The 16100-nt window shown below is 42.2% G+C and overlaps 1 protein-coding gene across 1 annotated transcript in view; it reads left to right on the top strand.

Moving 5' to 3' along the window:
• The window catches only part of NCR3LG1 (natural killer cell cytotoxicity receptor 3 ligand 1), a 33597-nt gene extending 18813 nt beyond the window's left edge, over positions 1–14784 (top strand). The window contains exons 9-11 of the mRNA XM_077321614.1: positions 405–710; positions 3762–3824; positions 5530–14784. Of these exons, the coding sequence (XP_077177729.1) occupies positions 405–710; positions 3762–3824; positions 5530–5870 (710 nt within the window). The 3' untranslated portion in view covers positions 5871–14784. The remainder of the gene's footprint in view (positions 1–404; positions 711–3761; positions 3825–5529) is intronic.
• Positions 14785–16100: the final 1316 nt, after the last annotated feature.

Below are 16100 nucleotides of genomic sequence, written 5' to 3'. Positions count from 1 at the left end.
TAATACTTTAATGCTGTGAAGATCAGTGACTTCAGTGAAAAAAGGTTGTTACGGTTTTTGGAACTATGTTGCTAGTGAATTCATGGTAGACGTAACATCCAGGACCTCCTGGATCACAGGTTTCAATGAAATTTTGTGCATATTTCCTCAAAAGTAAGTCCTACTTTATTGAGTGGGCCTTTCTCCCAGGCAGTATGCAGTATGCATAGGGGAGCAGTCTTAGACACATAACTGCTACATTACTCCCAAGCTATGAAGTACCTCTCATATACAGTACTGCATGGTCACCAGTTGTGTTGTAATACAGTGAGAATGCATCCAATACTTCTTTATCACAAAGTAAAAGATTCTGATGGTATTTTATTTTATTATTACTTCAGAGAAATGTTTTCTCTCCTGTTTAGCTAAACCTCCTATTGTGTCTGAAATAAAAGAAATATCAGAGCAATCTGGGAAGTTCTGCTATGAAATTTCCATAACAGATTTTGCACCGTGTCATATACAAGTGGTGTGGTTCAAAGACTGGAAAAAATTATCTGAAGTGAATGATCCCAGCGACATTCTCATTGAAGAAAACAAGCTGTGCTCTTTTACCAGCAAAATAAAAATCAATAGAAAAGAATCAGACCTTGGAAAGACAATCAGATGTGATGTTTATCACCGCCAAACAAATTCTTTTCAAGAAAAAAGTTTTGTGCTGAAAAACAAAGGTAAAATTAGTGTTTTACTTTATGAAATTATCAACTGAATTAGGTTTTCAGTGCTGAATGTGCTTCTATTTCACTGTTCTTGCAAGGGTTCCAGAGATCTTTGCTCAGGTAAACACTGAAGTTACCGATAGAAAAATCTGACCACGTTGCCCTAGTGAGTACTGTGTGGAATATTGTTTGGGTGACATGGAGGCCATGGGCTATTCGGTGACTTGTGAAACTGTTACCAAAAACCTTGAGGCTGCCATTTCCCACAAATGTGTACCCCAACAGTCTATTGACTGATTGATTGGCTTTATATGACCACCTCTCCCAGATGCCAGCTTGGGAAGGTTTGCAACAAGAATACAAACATCACATCCAAAACATTAACAATTAAAACAATTGAAACTGTAAGGTGCATTTGATTCCGTTAAAACACTGGAATGGGCTTACTTGCAGATACTGCTATTCCAGGGGGAAGGCTGTTATGGACTCTTGTAGGAAGGGGCCAGCTCAATATTATTCTATAGTTCAGTAGTCCCCAACCTTTTTATCACCGGGGACTGGTCAACGCTTGACAATTTTACTGAGGCCGGGTGGGGGACGTTGCTGAGGGACATTGCTGCCGCCTGAGCCCCTGCTCCACTTGCTTTCCCGCTGGCGCCCCTGACTTCCCACTACCCGCTGGGGGGCGCTGCCAGCAGCAGCTGTGCAGTGCTACGTCAAGGGGAAACCCCAGCCATGGCGGCTGCTGGAGAGCACCAAAGGTGAGCCAGTGGCAGAGTGGCAGGGCAGCCCCTGAGGCAGCAGCCGGGGAGGAGAATGAGGAGTAGCCGTGGTCCGGTACCGACTGATCCATGGACCGGTCCCGGTCCCTAGACCGGGGGTTGGGGACCACTGTTATAGTTCATTGGGATCACTTAGGCCCAAGTATACATTGGCTTGCCCTGTCACATTCTTTACTCAAAGACACTACTAACAAACAGGAGTAAAGGTTATTGATTAAAAAGTAGATAGAAAGTAAAGTCATCAATTAATAAATGGAAATTGATACATGAAATAATGGCAATCTCAGTCCTAGTGTGATTATTACCTTATTTTACAGTAGTGTCTCACGTCTTCTGGTTCTATTTTTAGGGGATTGTATGTGTTTATGTGTTGAGTCCTGGCAGAGACTAAGAGAAAGGAGCTGTTGGGAGAGACGCACATACAGAGACAGATGAGAGTGGACTGTGTGTGTGTATGGGGGAGGGGTGGAGGACTAGAAAATGCCTGGGTCTGAATCCAAGAGGCTATGCCTAAGGCTGTTGCAGGGGGAGGGGGAGGGGGAGAGTAAAGGAAAGCTGTTCAGTAGCAGAGATGCCTGGAGAGAGGGGAGATGTGATCTATGCTACTTTTTTCCCAGGCCTTTTGGCCTTTGTTCTCTGGGTATAAAAGTGATGTGCGTGGTGGTGGTGGTGGGTGGAGCTTTTAGCTTCCCCTTTTCCTATTTTCTAGGATGGATTGAGGCCCTAGACAGATATTGGGGTCCTTGTGTAACAAAAGTCCCCCTTAATTCCATATTGTTTTCACTCACCCTGCTGTATGACAAAGGAGGAGAATTACCCTGCAGTGTTTCTAAACCAATGTACAATCTCACACTACACCTGAAACAATGCATTCTTAATATTTTTATACTTTATTATTTATTTATTATTTGAATTTTATACCACCCCTCCCCACAAGCAGGCTCAGTCAACTGGGACTTGGTGTGACCAGGAGACTAGATGTAAGCAGGGAACTATTCCATATGTTTTATGGCTTTGTCCCTGGCCAGGGGTTTTTGACCAATCAGGTCAGCACCAGCTGTAGTTACAAGGCATATGTATATTATTCACATCTCATGTGTTCCTGGGATTTGCTGGATCCAAGCTGCCTGCATTGGCATGAGTGGATGGAAAGGGAGAGTTGTATCAGTGCAGTGGCATTTTTTTCTTTTTTTTTGTGGAGAGCACCCTTAGGAGAGAAAGCTTGCCTCAGGAATCTGTTTAGCCCATATTGCAAAAGGGATTTGTAATGTCCTGTGGTATACCTCATTCTTTCCATTGCCCATAGTGTTGTGGCAAACATCAATCTATAGTTGTATCTATGGGAAGCAGGTAAAAACTTTCAAATATATAAAATATTTTATTCTAGAAAAATTAGAAAAGTATAAGTACAAATAATTTTTATTCTCAGAATGATAATGTACACATTAACAATTAAGCTGACCATGTGAATTTTATTCTGTTGTATGTGGGACCGTAAGTACAGACTCCATGATCATTCCAGTCCATCTAATCCAGTATATTGCTTCTCCCAGGGCCAACCAAGTCAGCATAAAGGCTTTTCCCTCTTACTGCCTTCTAGCACCAATTCTCAGAGCTTTGTTGCCTGTAAGGTTTCAACTAGACTACTCACCCCCCCCCCCCGACTTGTGTCATATGTAATATTGAGAAAATAATGTCACCAGTAGCTGTAGGGTCACATTCAACTTCCTAGTGCCACATGAAGGGAAGTGATGTTTTCCCAAGTCAAAATGGCCAGGGAGAGCTCTGTTTGCTACACTGTGGGACACCATGTGCCATGGCCTTGTTTGTTGGCCCTCTAGGGCAATAAGTTGGCTGTTGTGGGATAAAGTATGCTGGACTAGATGGACCACTGGGCTGATCCAGCAGGCTTCACATGTTTTTATATAAACTTAAATAAAATTTGAAACCTATAGCAGGCATTTGGCAAGTGAATGTAAACAGGGTAACAATTAGGGAGGGTAACTTTAACCTCCACTCCTATATTTCAGATGGCATGTGATTATTCCTCAAGAACATTAATATCTCCAGTGATTTTGAGATGTAAAAATAATGGCAGTAAATGGCCTTTACATATTGATTTTTGTATTTATTGTGAATAGAGGTAGTGTCTTATGATCTTCTCCCACCCACTGAAGTGTGAAATGCTATAGATGGGGAAAAACTTACAGTGATTTGTTGTAAGACAAAGCTTTAAAATATGTTAATTACAAATTAACATTATTTCTTCCTATTTTCAAAGATTTCTGTACAACCCTTGAACAAATACCCATATTACCTCCTGTCCATATGGGCACTTCAATAAGTAAGTATAAATAATGAAGTGGGGGAGTGGAAGGGCTTTGTCATATTACTCTGAAATTTGAAGCAAGCAGAATCAGCATGAGAATTCCCCACCACGAGCCTTTTTGTGGGAGTGACGGGCTAGAAATGAAACAATAAATAAATAAAAATGATGCTTCTGCTTGCTCCAAAGTTAAATCAGTGTCACTGAACATTCAGAGAATCATAGAATCATAGAATCATAGAGTTGGAAGGTGCCATACAGGCCATCTAGTCCAACCCCCTGCTCAACACAGGATCACCCCAAAGCATCCTAAAACATCCAAGAAAAGTATGTATCCAACCTTTGAGACATGGCAAGGACTTGAGCAGTCTTGTGCTTTAGAGTCTGAAGAAGCCATACAAGTACCTTATGCTAAATCTCTGCATGCTATGAGAGAACTCGGAGAGGAGATCTGTGTGAAGCCATTGCTAGCACATCAGGGCAGTCGCTCTTGGCACCCTGATTCCAGGTTGCCAGCCTTTATCTCACTGCTAACTAGTTATTAAGACACAATCTTGATAATATATTCTTCTCTTCCACTCACAGCCAGACCCCTGATTGTTGCTTGCCTGTAAGAACAGATATATTGCTCCATTACTAATATTAACTGCCAAATGAAAAAGAATGCCATTTAAGATCCTTGAGAGTTCCAGCAAGAAATCTGAAGTCAAGTCAAATGAAGCATAATAGTCAGACATCTTATTTTGCCTGTGATATGGAATGTGTTTGATTTGGCTTCTATTTGGATGATTTGCCATTTAGGTCTATATGTTTTACATTTCCCCTTTAATCTTTTTCTGTGGACTTCTGCACTGTACCTAGATCCCACACTATATTCTTTCCCCCAAACTGTACCATTGACTGCCTGTGCTGTTTTTCAGCAACTTTCAATCATTTATTTCCCTTTAAGTCTTCCTTTTCCCATACATAACTGTGATTCCTTTCCTTTCATTCATTTCCCCAGCAGTTTCCCTTATTGCTCACAGAATAACTACATCTGAGAGCCAAAGGCTGGCATGAGTAGAGTTAGGGAAATCCATGCAATAGGGTTGTCAATACCCCTAGCAGGGTCCCCCTCTTTGTTTTTCACACCTGCCTTAGAAGTAATGGTGTATGGGGGGGGGGAGGTTGTTGGGCCAATATAGAACTGTGACTGCCAGGGGCAACTTGGAAGTGACATCTTTTCTAGGAATCATCATAAACTCTATAGAATTTCAGCTAATTCATAGGAAGATGAGATAGTGTCATACTGTCCACCTATATCACCCCCCCACCAACTCTCATTGGCTGTCAGCCCTGACAACCCAACTATACAATGGAGCCAGAGAGGCCTGCTTTTTAGGCATCTACAAAACCAGCTTTTCTGATTGCCACACCAATTCAAAATATTATACAAAAATTAGTGGCCCTGACAATGAGCTGGTAGCCTCTGACAGAAAGTAGTGAGGGCAACTACAGCTAGTATGGGGAGGGGGAGGTCTTGGAGGTGGCCCAGGGCAGGCAGAGCTGTGGGGGGTAGGGAAGGCAGTGAGGCAGATCCTGGGGGATAGGTGAAAGAAGTGAGATAGATTTGGTAGAGGTAAAGATATCTCCTTCCTTGTCACTGTTAAGATAAGTGCAGTGTCCCTTCCAGTGATCAGTATTCATTTCAGAATAATTTCCTCTCCAATATATCTTTTTTTAGGTGATAGAGTCATCAGTGAAAAAGTCCTTACTCCATTGAAGATAGAATGTATCACCAGTAGCCCAAAGTCAGGTGAGAATGTAAGACTCCGTTGTTTAGTACATGGAATAAAAGCAGATGATGCCTATGTTTCCTGGTACAAGGGACTATTTCCAGTTGATCAAAGAATAGACAACATCAACTGCAATGATGGATCTAGTTTTATTTCTTATGTAACTTTTAAAACTGAAGAAGAGGAGCAAAAATGTGAGATCAGATGTGAAGTTACTATGGATGTTGAGCACTGGGAAGAAATATACATTTTGGAGCTGAGAAAAAGCAACATCACAAGATCTGAATGACCATCTGCAAGCAAAATTCAATTCATACAGATTGTGCTAATTTACAAAAGATGTGGGCCAAATTGACTTCTTCTTGGGGTTGCTTCCACATGGAGACAATTTTCTGTGAAGGCCTACTTTCCACTGTGAGTCAACAGGCATTCACAGTGGCAACACAGCATCCACATGGAAGTTTTTTCCACACTTACTTTGAGTCAACTCTCCATAACTGCCATTTCCCCCCAGCTACCAATGGACTTTTTCAAGCCTTTTTTTTTAATGAGGAATTTTGAGGTCTGTATAAAATTTTAATATTATAATGGATTATTGCAACAATGTACTAGTTCTTAGATTTTTTTTGAAGTTTAGCCAATTTTGTTGTGGAGTTATTAGGATAAACGTGTAGCCAGTCCCTGTCTGCTTCTAATTTTGCCATGTAATATAGATGTTTCCAAATATGCTGCAGTAAGGAAGCCAATATGGAGTAAAACATCTATATGGATACAGCCACTGTTGGGAAAGAATGTGGCTGAAGGGGATTAAATTTACATCAAGTTTTAGCAAAGCAAATTTTTAATAAAATGATATAAGTGGTACATAAATAAATTAGATAAATTAGATAAATAACTAGATTAATTAGGTAAGGTAAAGGTAAAGGTATCCCCTGTGCAAGCACCGAGTCATGTCTGACCCTTGGGGTGACGCCCTCTAGCGTTTTCATGGCAGACTCAATACGGGGTGGTTTGCCAGTGCCTTCCCCAGTCATTACCGTTTACCCCCCAGCAAGCAAGCTGGGTACTCATTTTACCGACCTCGGAAGGATGGAAGGCTGAGTCAACCTTGAGCCGGCTGCTGGGATTGAACTCCCAGCCTCATGGGCAAAGCTTTTAGACGGCTGCCTTACCACTCTGCACCACAAGAGGCTCATCGATAAATTAGGTAGAATATATAAAAATATATCAAGTAAATATTGTAAATGTGAATAACATGAAGGAACTTTTTACCGTATGTGGTACCCAAAGAAATTTTGGATGCATCTATACAAAATTTTGGATGTACATGCATCTATACAAAAGATTTTGAAGTTTAATTTACAAATGAGGCCAAAAGTGATTTTTTAAGAACTGACAGATAAACTCTTGGAAAATAACCATGGAATTTTGCTTTTATATATGACTAGTATCAAAGCCCATTTTAAAAATAGGCTTTGAAAGGGGCAGCAGGCAGGAGGGTGTGAGAGGGTGGCTGCGACTCCCTTTGGCCTGCAAAGTGAGCTAAAGGAGTGAGCCGGTGTTGCTGCGGGAGAATCCCTTTGGGCAGGCAAGTGCTCTTGCCGCCGCAGCAAGAGCACTTCCAGGGCTACAGGGAGTGGAAAGCCCCACCCTCCGCCGGCGGCGACAGGGCTTTGCAGCCCACAGGGAAGCTGCAAACTCCCGCTCCTTCCCAGCAGGAGTGTACCTGCGGGTCACAAAGCCCTGTCGCTGCCTCTCTCCTCGTGGATGACAATGAAGGCCTCAGCCACAAGGCTTCTAGCAGGCAAGGAGGGAGGGAGGGTGGGAGCTGGAAGGGGAAGGCCAATCAGGGTGGACAGTCTCCTCCCAGGAGGCTGTTTCCCAAATATGTAAGGGAGCAAAATAGTGGGGCTTTACGCACCGGGATCTTTGTTGCAAATTGGTCACTGAATGAAAAATCGCCATTTAAAATAGTGGAATTCGTCGTTATGCCTTTGTAGTGGAATCCAGTTGCGTTTTGTAGCGTTTCCCATAGCTTCCGGTCTCGGCAGAAAAGGAAGCGCTATTGCCAAGCTCGTCCCGCCCCTGGCCGTCAAGCAGCCAATGGGCAGCCGTTAGCATGCTCCCAAACAGCCCCTTTCCCTTTAAGAAAGGTTTTTTTTTTAAAAAAAACAGACCCATTGTAACGAATCTGTGTAGATTCGTTGCAACGGAGAGACCCATCCAGCTGCCTAATGTGAGCTGTCGTTTGATTGTATGATCGTTGCCACGCTGCCTCGAGTGAAAAAAAAATCCCCCCCCTCTCATGGGCCCGATTTTCGGCTGAATTAATGTGTAAAAAATAAAGGGACTTTATTTCAGCAAACGGGCTTTTATGTGGTTTGTGCTTAGTGACTAAAGGTGAAGGACTGAAGCCAGGGAAGCCTCTAAACAGAAAGAGGCTCGCTGGTGCGTTTATCCCCGCTCGCTCGGAGAAAAAAAATGGCGATCGCTTCGCCGGAAGTTTGGAGGACAGGCTCAGGAGGAGGGACTTTGAAGAAACCGCAACAATGTTAACCCACAGGTCTTTTTCGCTAGTGTTGCAGATTGGTTGCAAGAGTGTAGCGCTTTCCGGAGGGTGAATCCACTTTTTGGGATTCCCCTGAAAGCGCTACAAGGAAGCGCTTTTTGCAGATTGGTTTCAGGTGTGTGGCAGATTGTCTACGACGTCGTGCATTATGGCAAATCAATAGCGTTTCCAATTGGCAACCATTGTGCGATTTTGAAGGCGTGCAAAAAGCCCCAGTGTTAAGGATAACAGCAGCAAGACTTTTATATGGTCAGTATGAGAAAACTACAAGAATACCAACAACAGAGGATTAGCTGTTTGAAGATGTTAGAATTTGCAGAGACGGATAAACTTATATCACTGATTAGAGAAAAGACAACAATGTTAATTATGACATAGGTGCACACCATCCAGGTTGGGCAAATGTGCTTCCTCACATTATCTGTTATTGCCTTGCCATAGGACCTTCTTTTTTGAAGGACTGAGCTTCAGACGACTCTGAAATCAATAGCGTTTCCAATTGGCAACCATTGTGCGATTTTGAAGGCGTGCAAAAAGCCCCAGTGTTAAGGATAACAGCAGCAAGACTTTTATATGGTCAGTATGAGAAAACTACAAGAATACCAACAACAGAGGATTAGCTGTTTGAAGATGTTAGAATTTGCAGAGACGGATAAACTTATATCACTGATTAGAGAAAAGACAACAATGTTAATTATGACATAGGTGCACACCATCCAGGTTGGGCAAATGTGCTTCCTCACATTATCTGTTATTGCCTTGCCATAGGACCTTCTTTTTTGAAGGACTGAGCTTCAGACGACTCTGCATGCTCCTGTTAGCATCCTGTTTACTTCAGTCAGTATGAGTTGTCTGAATTTACTCAGTGTTCTTTCCAGAGATGGCTAAGGGGCCTCTAGTTCACTTTCTGTATCTAAGTTTGGAGGGAGGTCATGACAGAGTGTTGAGATTTTGTCTGCAAAATGACTCGCAAATGCCTCACAGCTGATAACTGATTGACTATTGTTTTGGTGCCCTTCTTCCCGGGCAGTGAGAGACCAAACTATCCTAAACAATTGTGCCGGGCATGAGTTCACAGACATGATGGTAGTCGAGTAAAAGTTATGTTTTAATGGCTTCACTGTCATCTCGTAGGCTTTCACCTGCATTCTATAAGATGTTCTTGAGGCTTCATTGTGAGTCTTCCTCCAAACTTGCTCTAGTTGTCTCCATTCTTGTTTCTTGCCACAAAGCTCCTCAGTGTACCAAGGGGCTTGCTTGAGACAGGGGTGAAGAGGACACCAGTGAGCTATCTCATCAATGATGGTCAGCATTCTGTCTTGCCAGTTGCTGACCAGAACATTTAGAGAAGCGCTGGGAAGCACAGGGTCCCACAGAGCATTCAGGAATCCAATATAGCCCGCTGTAGAAGGGATACAGCAGGCTCTAGGCACTTACAGTTTGTTGTGTCCCACGGCGATGGCTCTCCGTGGCGGCTCCCTCCTGTGAGCGGCGGCGGGGGAGGCAGGGAGGGCCCGGCAGCCGCGCTCCGCGTGACTGCCGGGGTCTTTGTGTGGCAGCGGCCTGATGCGGCGAGAGGCGCAAAGCAGGGATCTTCGCGCCTCTCGCCACGTCAGGCCGGGAGCAACTGCGAGCCGCGCTGTGCTCAGAATCGGAGTGGCGGGCCAAGTGGCCAATAGGGAGGCCCGCTACGCACGCCTCCCAATTGGCCACTTGGCCCTCGAGTGGCACTCGGAGGGGCCTCCGAGTTTTTATCCCGGACTGGTCCCGCCCTAACTCCTCCCCACAACCCCTTACTCTTTTATATAGTCCGTGGCGCCCGCGGCGCCACGGGCGGTGTATAGATGACCATTTTTAAATGAACTTTCTGGAAGTATTAATAAAACAGGAGTCATTACTTCTAATTATACTTCTTCTACATTACATTACTTCTAATTATAAGAACCTTACCAAGAATGCTTTAACTTCAACGTAATACATTAATGTGTTTTATGGCTACTATTTGCATCTAAGAAGAAGCAATTTTAATATTTACGATTCTTATGTACAAGCTAGTAAATGCTAAATTAACATGTGCATAAGAAATTTCAAGTTAATATGCCTAATTATGTAGTAAATTACACTATTTGGTCAGAAACTTTTACATTTATTTTTATGGGAAGGAAACTGAAATTTTATCTTTTTATGTTTTTTAGGTTTATATGGCTTTTATTTGGTCCTTATATTCCTCTTGAAAAATTCTGTATGTTTTATATCAAGAACCCAATATCTCGCCACTAGCAGTAAATAAATTATAAATGAATAAATAAATAGTGTATATTATACACTTAGGACGGGATGTACCTGGGGCGGCAAAGAGAAAAGCTCTGCATCAAGAAAGAAGATATATATTGATAATGTATTACTTAAAGAGCAACACCTGTATGTAGTCTCATTTTTGATCATATTAAGTTGGCTTTAGATCTATGTTGGATATGTAGTAAAAGACAGCACATTACATTTTAGGAAATGTTGAATTATGAGAGAAGTATAAGGTGGATCTACCAAATTCTGCATGATTGTGTCACTTCTGAGGTTTCTTGAACACTGAATAATGTTTCAGGGCATTTTCAATAGTAAAAAAGTTGAGAAAGCCTGGTCTGTACTCACATGGGAAAGCCATACAATCAGAAAAGAATGAGCACATGAGTCTACAAAACCATAGCCCACCTCCTTTTCCTTATGTACCCGTCATGATTTTGAAAAGTCAGATAGAAAGCTGGATATATCTTTGTCATCACTTTGAAATCTAGACTTAATCAGTATCCTTCAAAATTGATTGTACTTCAACTTCTGCATGATGTTCGCCCAGCTTACTCTCCTAAACCAAGGAGTCACATATCTTCCCAAATGCGTGTCTGATGAGACTGAGGCATTCTCAACGTTCTTGAGCCTGTTTTCTTTTAATATCCCAATAGTCGAGCACAGGACATGTTATTTTGTATCACTTATCCTTCCTTCTATGAATCAAAAATAGTATGAAGTCATTGAACTGCTTACTGAACACTTCAAGTTTACTTCCCATAATCTCCAGTCAGTCAGCCATGAAACAACCTGTTGCTGCTTTTAATATCAGAATTTCTTGAGAACCAAATCCATGAATGTTCTTTCTCTTTTGAGTTACCCACAGTAACAAATACCTTAAAAGTTGTATTTGAATAGCAGCCTGCTATCTAGCACAGTCTTACCAGAAACGCACACAAGCGTGTCCAAAGACACGTGTATATTGAGCAGTTGCGAGAGGTTTGGTAACATAAGGATCATTGGCCAGTGTTTACAAGGTGATTACATCCTTTAGAACTGAAGACAAACAACAGATAGTTATAGTAAAATAATAACAATCTTTATTGGAAGGAAAATAACAAAAAGAAATAGGCAAAAATATCTAGCACACTAGCATTCAAGTGGATAGGAAAATAAAGGCAGAAAGAGGATGTCAATCAGTATATTTACCTGTCCTGTAGAGCAGAGAGGCAGAGAATGAGTGGCATGTATTTAGTGTTCTGAATGGATCTGAATCAGAAGACACAATTTGGCTTGGGAAAGCCAGTATACATGCTGGGAACCAGGTAAGCACAGAATGGAATTTTTATAGGTGAGGATAATGGCTTGTCTGGGGTAGGAGATGGGTCTTGATGAGCTTAAAAAAGAGAATCATCCTGTCTCAATAGGCATAGCTTTGGTGATGGGAGAGCAATCTCCCCTGGTAGATTGGCTCAGGGTGGTCATAGGTGTGAGACAACAAGAGATTGCCTAGGAGCCCCTAGGCCAGTGGTTCTCAAGCTTCCTAAAACCTTTTAATACATTTCCTCATGTTTTGGTGACCCCCAACCATAAAATTATGCAAGTGTTCTTTCTCAGAAATTAAACCAAAATTGACCAATGTTCATGATTGTATATAAATTGCTTCCCCCCGTCCCCCGGGGTTTCCCAGTTCATTGCTTTCCCCCCTCCCCCGGGGTTTCCACCATGCTGATCTTGCTCTTTTCCACTGCTCCAGACAGACAAGCGCTCTATCTTGATCTATTCTATAAGGCTGTTGTGTGGATATCCCCCCCCTGGCCAAGTTGCTTGCCCTGCAGTGACCCCTGTGAAAGGGTCATTTGACCCCCAGAGGGGTCCTGATGCCCAGGTTGAGAACCACTGCCCTAGGCAAACACAGTTCTGTTGGTAACTTAATCAGCAGAACAATGGGGAGAGGGGGGGTAGAGGAGAACAATACATGGTTCAGGCTGCAACTGTCATGTTGAATCTGTGGCTGAGAAAAAGATGGAGTCTGGCCCAGCAGGGTCTTGGCAGATGTTAACAGTTTCTGGCTCGGACACAAGCCTAGACTATTGAGGGTGCCACTGGTTGTTGGGGACACTATGCCATGCTGTAGGGCAGGGTCCTGCCATGAATAACAACAGGGTCTCTATAACCTTAAAAGCTGCAAGGAAGATACATACACTGCTTTTGCCATTGTGTTGTAGTGATGGGAAAAATCTGGTTAATGCAGTCCTACTACATAACTTTTATCATGGCCCTTTTATCAGTTTACAGATGGAAAAAAATGGCAAGCACAGAGAAAAGTTGCTTCTGCTTGAAATCCCTGTACTACTGAACTAAGTAAGGAACAAGAGCTCTGCCCTCTTTGGCATTGAAGAATTTACTGGCAGAGATTTTATTACTCATCAACTGTGTGAGGGAGTAGGTGCCTGGCTCAAGGTCATCCAGCAAGCTTCATGACAGAGTGGGGATTCAAAATGAGGTCTTCTGGATTGTAGTCCAACACCCTAAACCCAGTACGGAGGGGTTCGTTGGTTTTTGTTTAGTTTCTCTTAGGGTTCTTTTTGTTGTTGCTGTTTTAAATTCTTGGCAGAATTTTTACAAGGTAGGTTGCCAGTTCTTTCCTTAACCCTCCCCATTTACCCAGGCTTGGGGCTGGCATGATCAGGTATGCATGTCAGTACTAGTGAATACTGTGTGGAATATTGTTTTGGTGACATGGAGACCATGGTCTATATGGTGACTTGTGACACTGTTACCAAAAACCTTGAGGCTGCTACTCCCCACAAATGTGTACCCCAACAGTCTTGGAAAGCGTCAATTAGTAGGCTCTTACGGGAGCATTACCGACATTTACACAGTTGAGACACTGTATTTTATTTGTGCCCTCAACATTTTAGGGTGTATTTGTGAAATGGCATAGTTACATTCTGGAGGTGGAAAACTGGGCTAAAATGAATAAAATGAATTTCTATAATGATAAAGTTCTGCATTTAGGTAGGAAAAATCAAATGCATCTTTATAGTATGGGGAGACCTGTTTTGGCAGTAATATGTGCAAAAAGGATCTGAGGGTCTTAGTAGACCATACGCTGAACATGAGTCAGCAGTGTGACTCAGTGGCTAAAAAGGCAAATGGGATTTTGAGAGATATAAAAAGTATAGTGTCCGGATAGTGCAAGGAGATGGTATCGTTTTACTCTACTCTGGTTAGACCTCACTTAGAGTGTTCAGTTTTGGGCACCACAACTGAAGGATACAGACAAACTGGTGCATGTCTAGAGGAGGGCAACAAAAATGGTGAGGGGTTTGTTGGCCAAGACGAATGAGAAAAGGTTGAGGGAGCTTGGTCTGTTTAGCCTGGAGAGAAGATGATTAAGAGGTGATATGAGAGCCTCTTCAAGTATTTGAAGGGTTATCACACAGAGGATGGAGTCGAGTTGTTTTCTCTTGCCCCAGAGGATCAGACCAGAAGCAATGGGATGACATTAATTCAAAAGAATTTTTGACTAAACATTTGGAAGAAGTTCCTGGCAGAATGGTTCTTTAATGGAACAGTTGGGAGGTGATGGGGCCCTTGGAAGTTTTTAAGCAGAGGCCAGATAGCCACCTCACAGAAATGCTGATGCTGTGAATTTGGGCAAATTTTAAGTGGCTAGGCAGAAGAGACTGTGTCCATTCTTGGCTCCTGTCACCCTTTCTTGCATGTCCAGGGAAACGCCAATCACCACTTTGGAGTTGGGAGGTGAATTTCCTTCAGGCCAGACAGGCCAAGTATTCTGTTGTTGTTTCTTTTGGGGGGGGGCATAATATCTGCATGACATTGGGATCACTGTGGGTGGGCAGGTAGTTGTGAATTTCTTGCATTCTGCAGGGGGTTGAACTAGATGACCCTGGAGATACCTTCCAATTCTAAGATTCTATGTGTGCTAGTAGTACCGTTTGTAGACTTTCTCTCTCTATACAGAGCTAGATGGGGGTATTGTCAGCATGCTACTGCAAGACTGGAGAGTGTACCATGAGCTCTTTAAAGTTATTTTTTTCCCTTTCAGTTTCCCTGGTAGGGGAGAGCATCCAAATTATGCTGATGTCAGTGGACCACTAGCAAGCAAGACAACTGAATAACTGTGCCTGAATGAGAAATCAGGGTTGTTTGTTTGAAACACTTCTGCCCCACACTCTCCAGTGTCTAATTGAGCAGGGCATAAAACAACTTACAATGAAATAAAAAAGTTATTATCAGTAAACTATAGCAGCAATCAATAGCAGCAATCAAAGGTACTTTAAAACAGCAGACAAAGAAAACAACACATAAGCAGATATACATTTAGAAATCAGCCCTTCTAGTGTACTTTTGTTTTTTAAAGGCTTATTTGGCTGTAAAATCAATACACTTGACTGAAAAGATGAGTATGTAAAGAAAGTGTTGACCTTCCATAGTTTGGACTCAGAAAATGAGAGCATCAGCTAGGAAAAAGCAGAAATTGTCAATATGTTTCAGCCTCCCATTCCTAACTTTGTCACCACACTGCCTAGACAGGAAAACAAATATAATTTCTGCCTGTAATGGCTGCCCTCACCTGTCACTCCTCTCCCTCTGCTACCACCTGCTTTCTTTTCCTTGTTCCCACACCTCCAGAAATACATAAATAGTTTGGCTGATATGTACACAGCTTTGTTCTTGATTGCTACATCTGGAGCCATAAAGACGTTTCCTTCAATACATTGAATGCAGGAACTTATATATATTGTAATGTATAGCACAGTTTCAGTCTGTTTGCCAGGTTTATTTAATTTATTTATTTTAAAGTATTCCAGCATGGTATCCTTGGCTCCTTCCTTGCAATATAATGTGACAGTTGTAATTCTAGGATATTTGGCATCAACGTAGGGCTCCACTGGATCAAGGATGGCCAGCCTTTGTTTCACCTGACAAAAATGCCCCATTGAAGCCTCTCCCCTTTCCAAACCCCACCCTTTTCAGGTTCCACCCCCAGAATCTCCGGTATTTCCCCATCCAGATCAGGCAGCCTTAGTGCTCAAGCATATTGTTTCATGCACATCTTGCATACAAAAATGTACTTAAGTATAGACTCTCTTTCTTCCTAATTGGAAGCATTTTCAGAAGAACTACCAGGAGCAAGATAAAGCTGTGTCTGATTCATGAGTCCCCAGTTGGGTATCCTTCCACTGGACTATCTTCAACACCTGTTGTGCTTAACAGATTTAAGAATACATCACTTCTATGGTCCTGTACTTTAAAAAGAAATACTGCCTAACTGATGATCTCCAGTCCGAAGCAAAGTTACACTGACTTTACATATCTATCTTCTACTATCTTCTACTATTAGCTATCTTTTGGAATACTTAACATAGATTTGGTGTTTGTTACTTTATTCTGGATTTTAATTGGATTTTTTAAAGTTAATATTGTAAGTTGCTTTAATTCATGAGGAAAGATGGTATAAATGGTTTAATAAACAGACAAACATAAACATTATGTTGGCAATAGTCTAAAATATTAACAAACACAGAAAGGGGGAAAATCCAAAGATTAAATGTTTAACAGGCAAATTCATTTATATGTGACCTGCTTATTATATGCTCTTCACATTAGTCACCAACCCACAAGAGACAGCTGGTA

The sequence above is a fragment of the Paroedura picta genome, chromosome 2 (genome assembly GCF_049243985.1).
Source record: "Paroedura picta isolate Pp20150507F chromosome 2, Ppicta_v3.0, whole genome shotgun sequence".
In the NCBI taxonomy this organism is placed as follows: domain Eukaryota; kingdom Metazoa; phylum Chordata; class Lepidosauria; order Squamata; family Gekkonidae; genus Paroedura; species Paroedura picta.
Note: the sequence above shows the minus strand (reverse complement) of the source record. Positions and strands in the feature narration are given on the sequence as shown.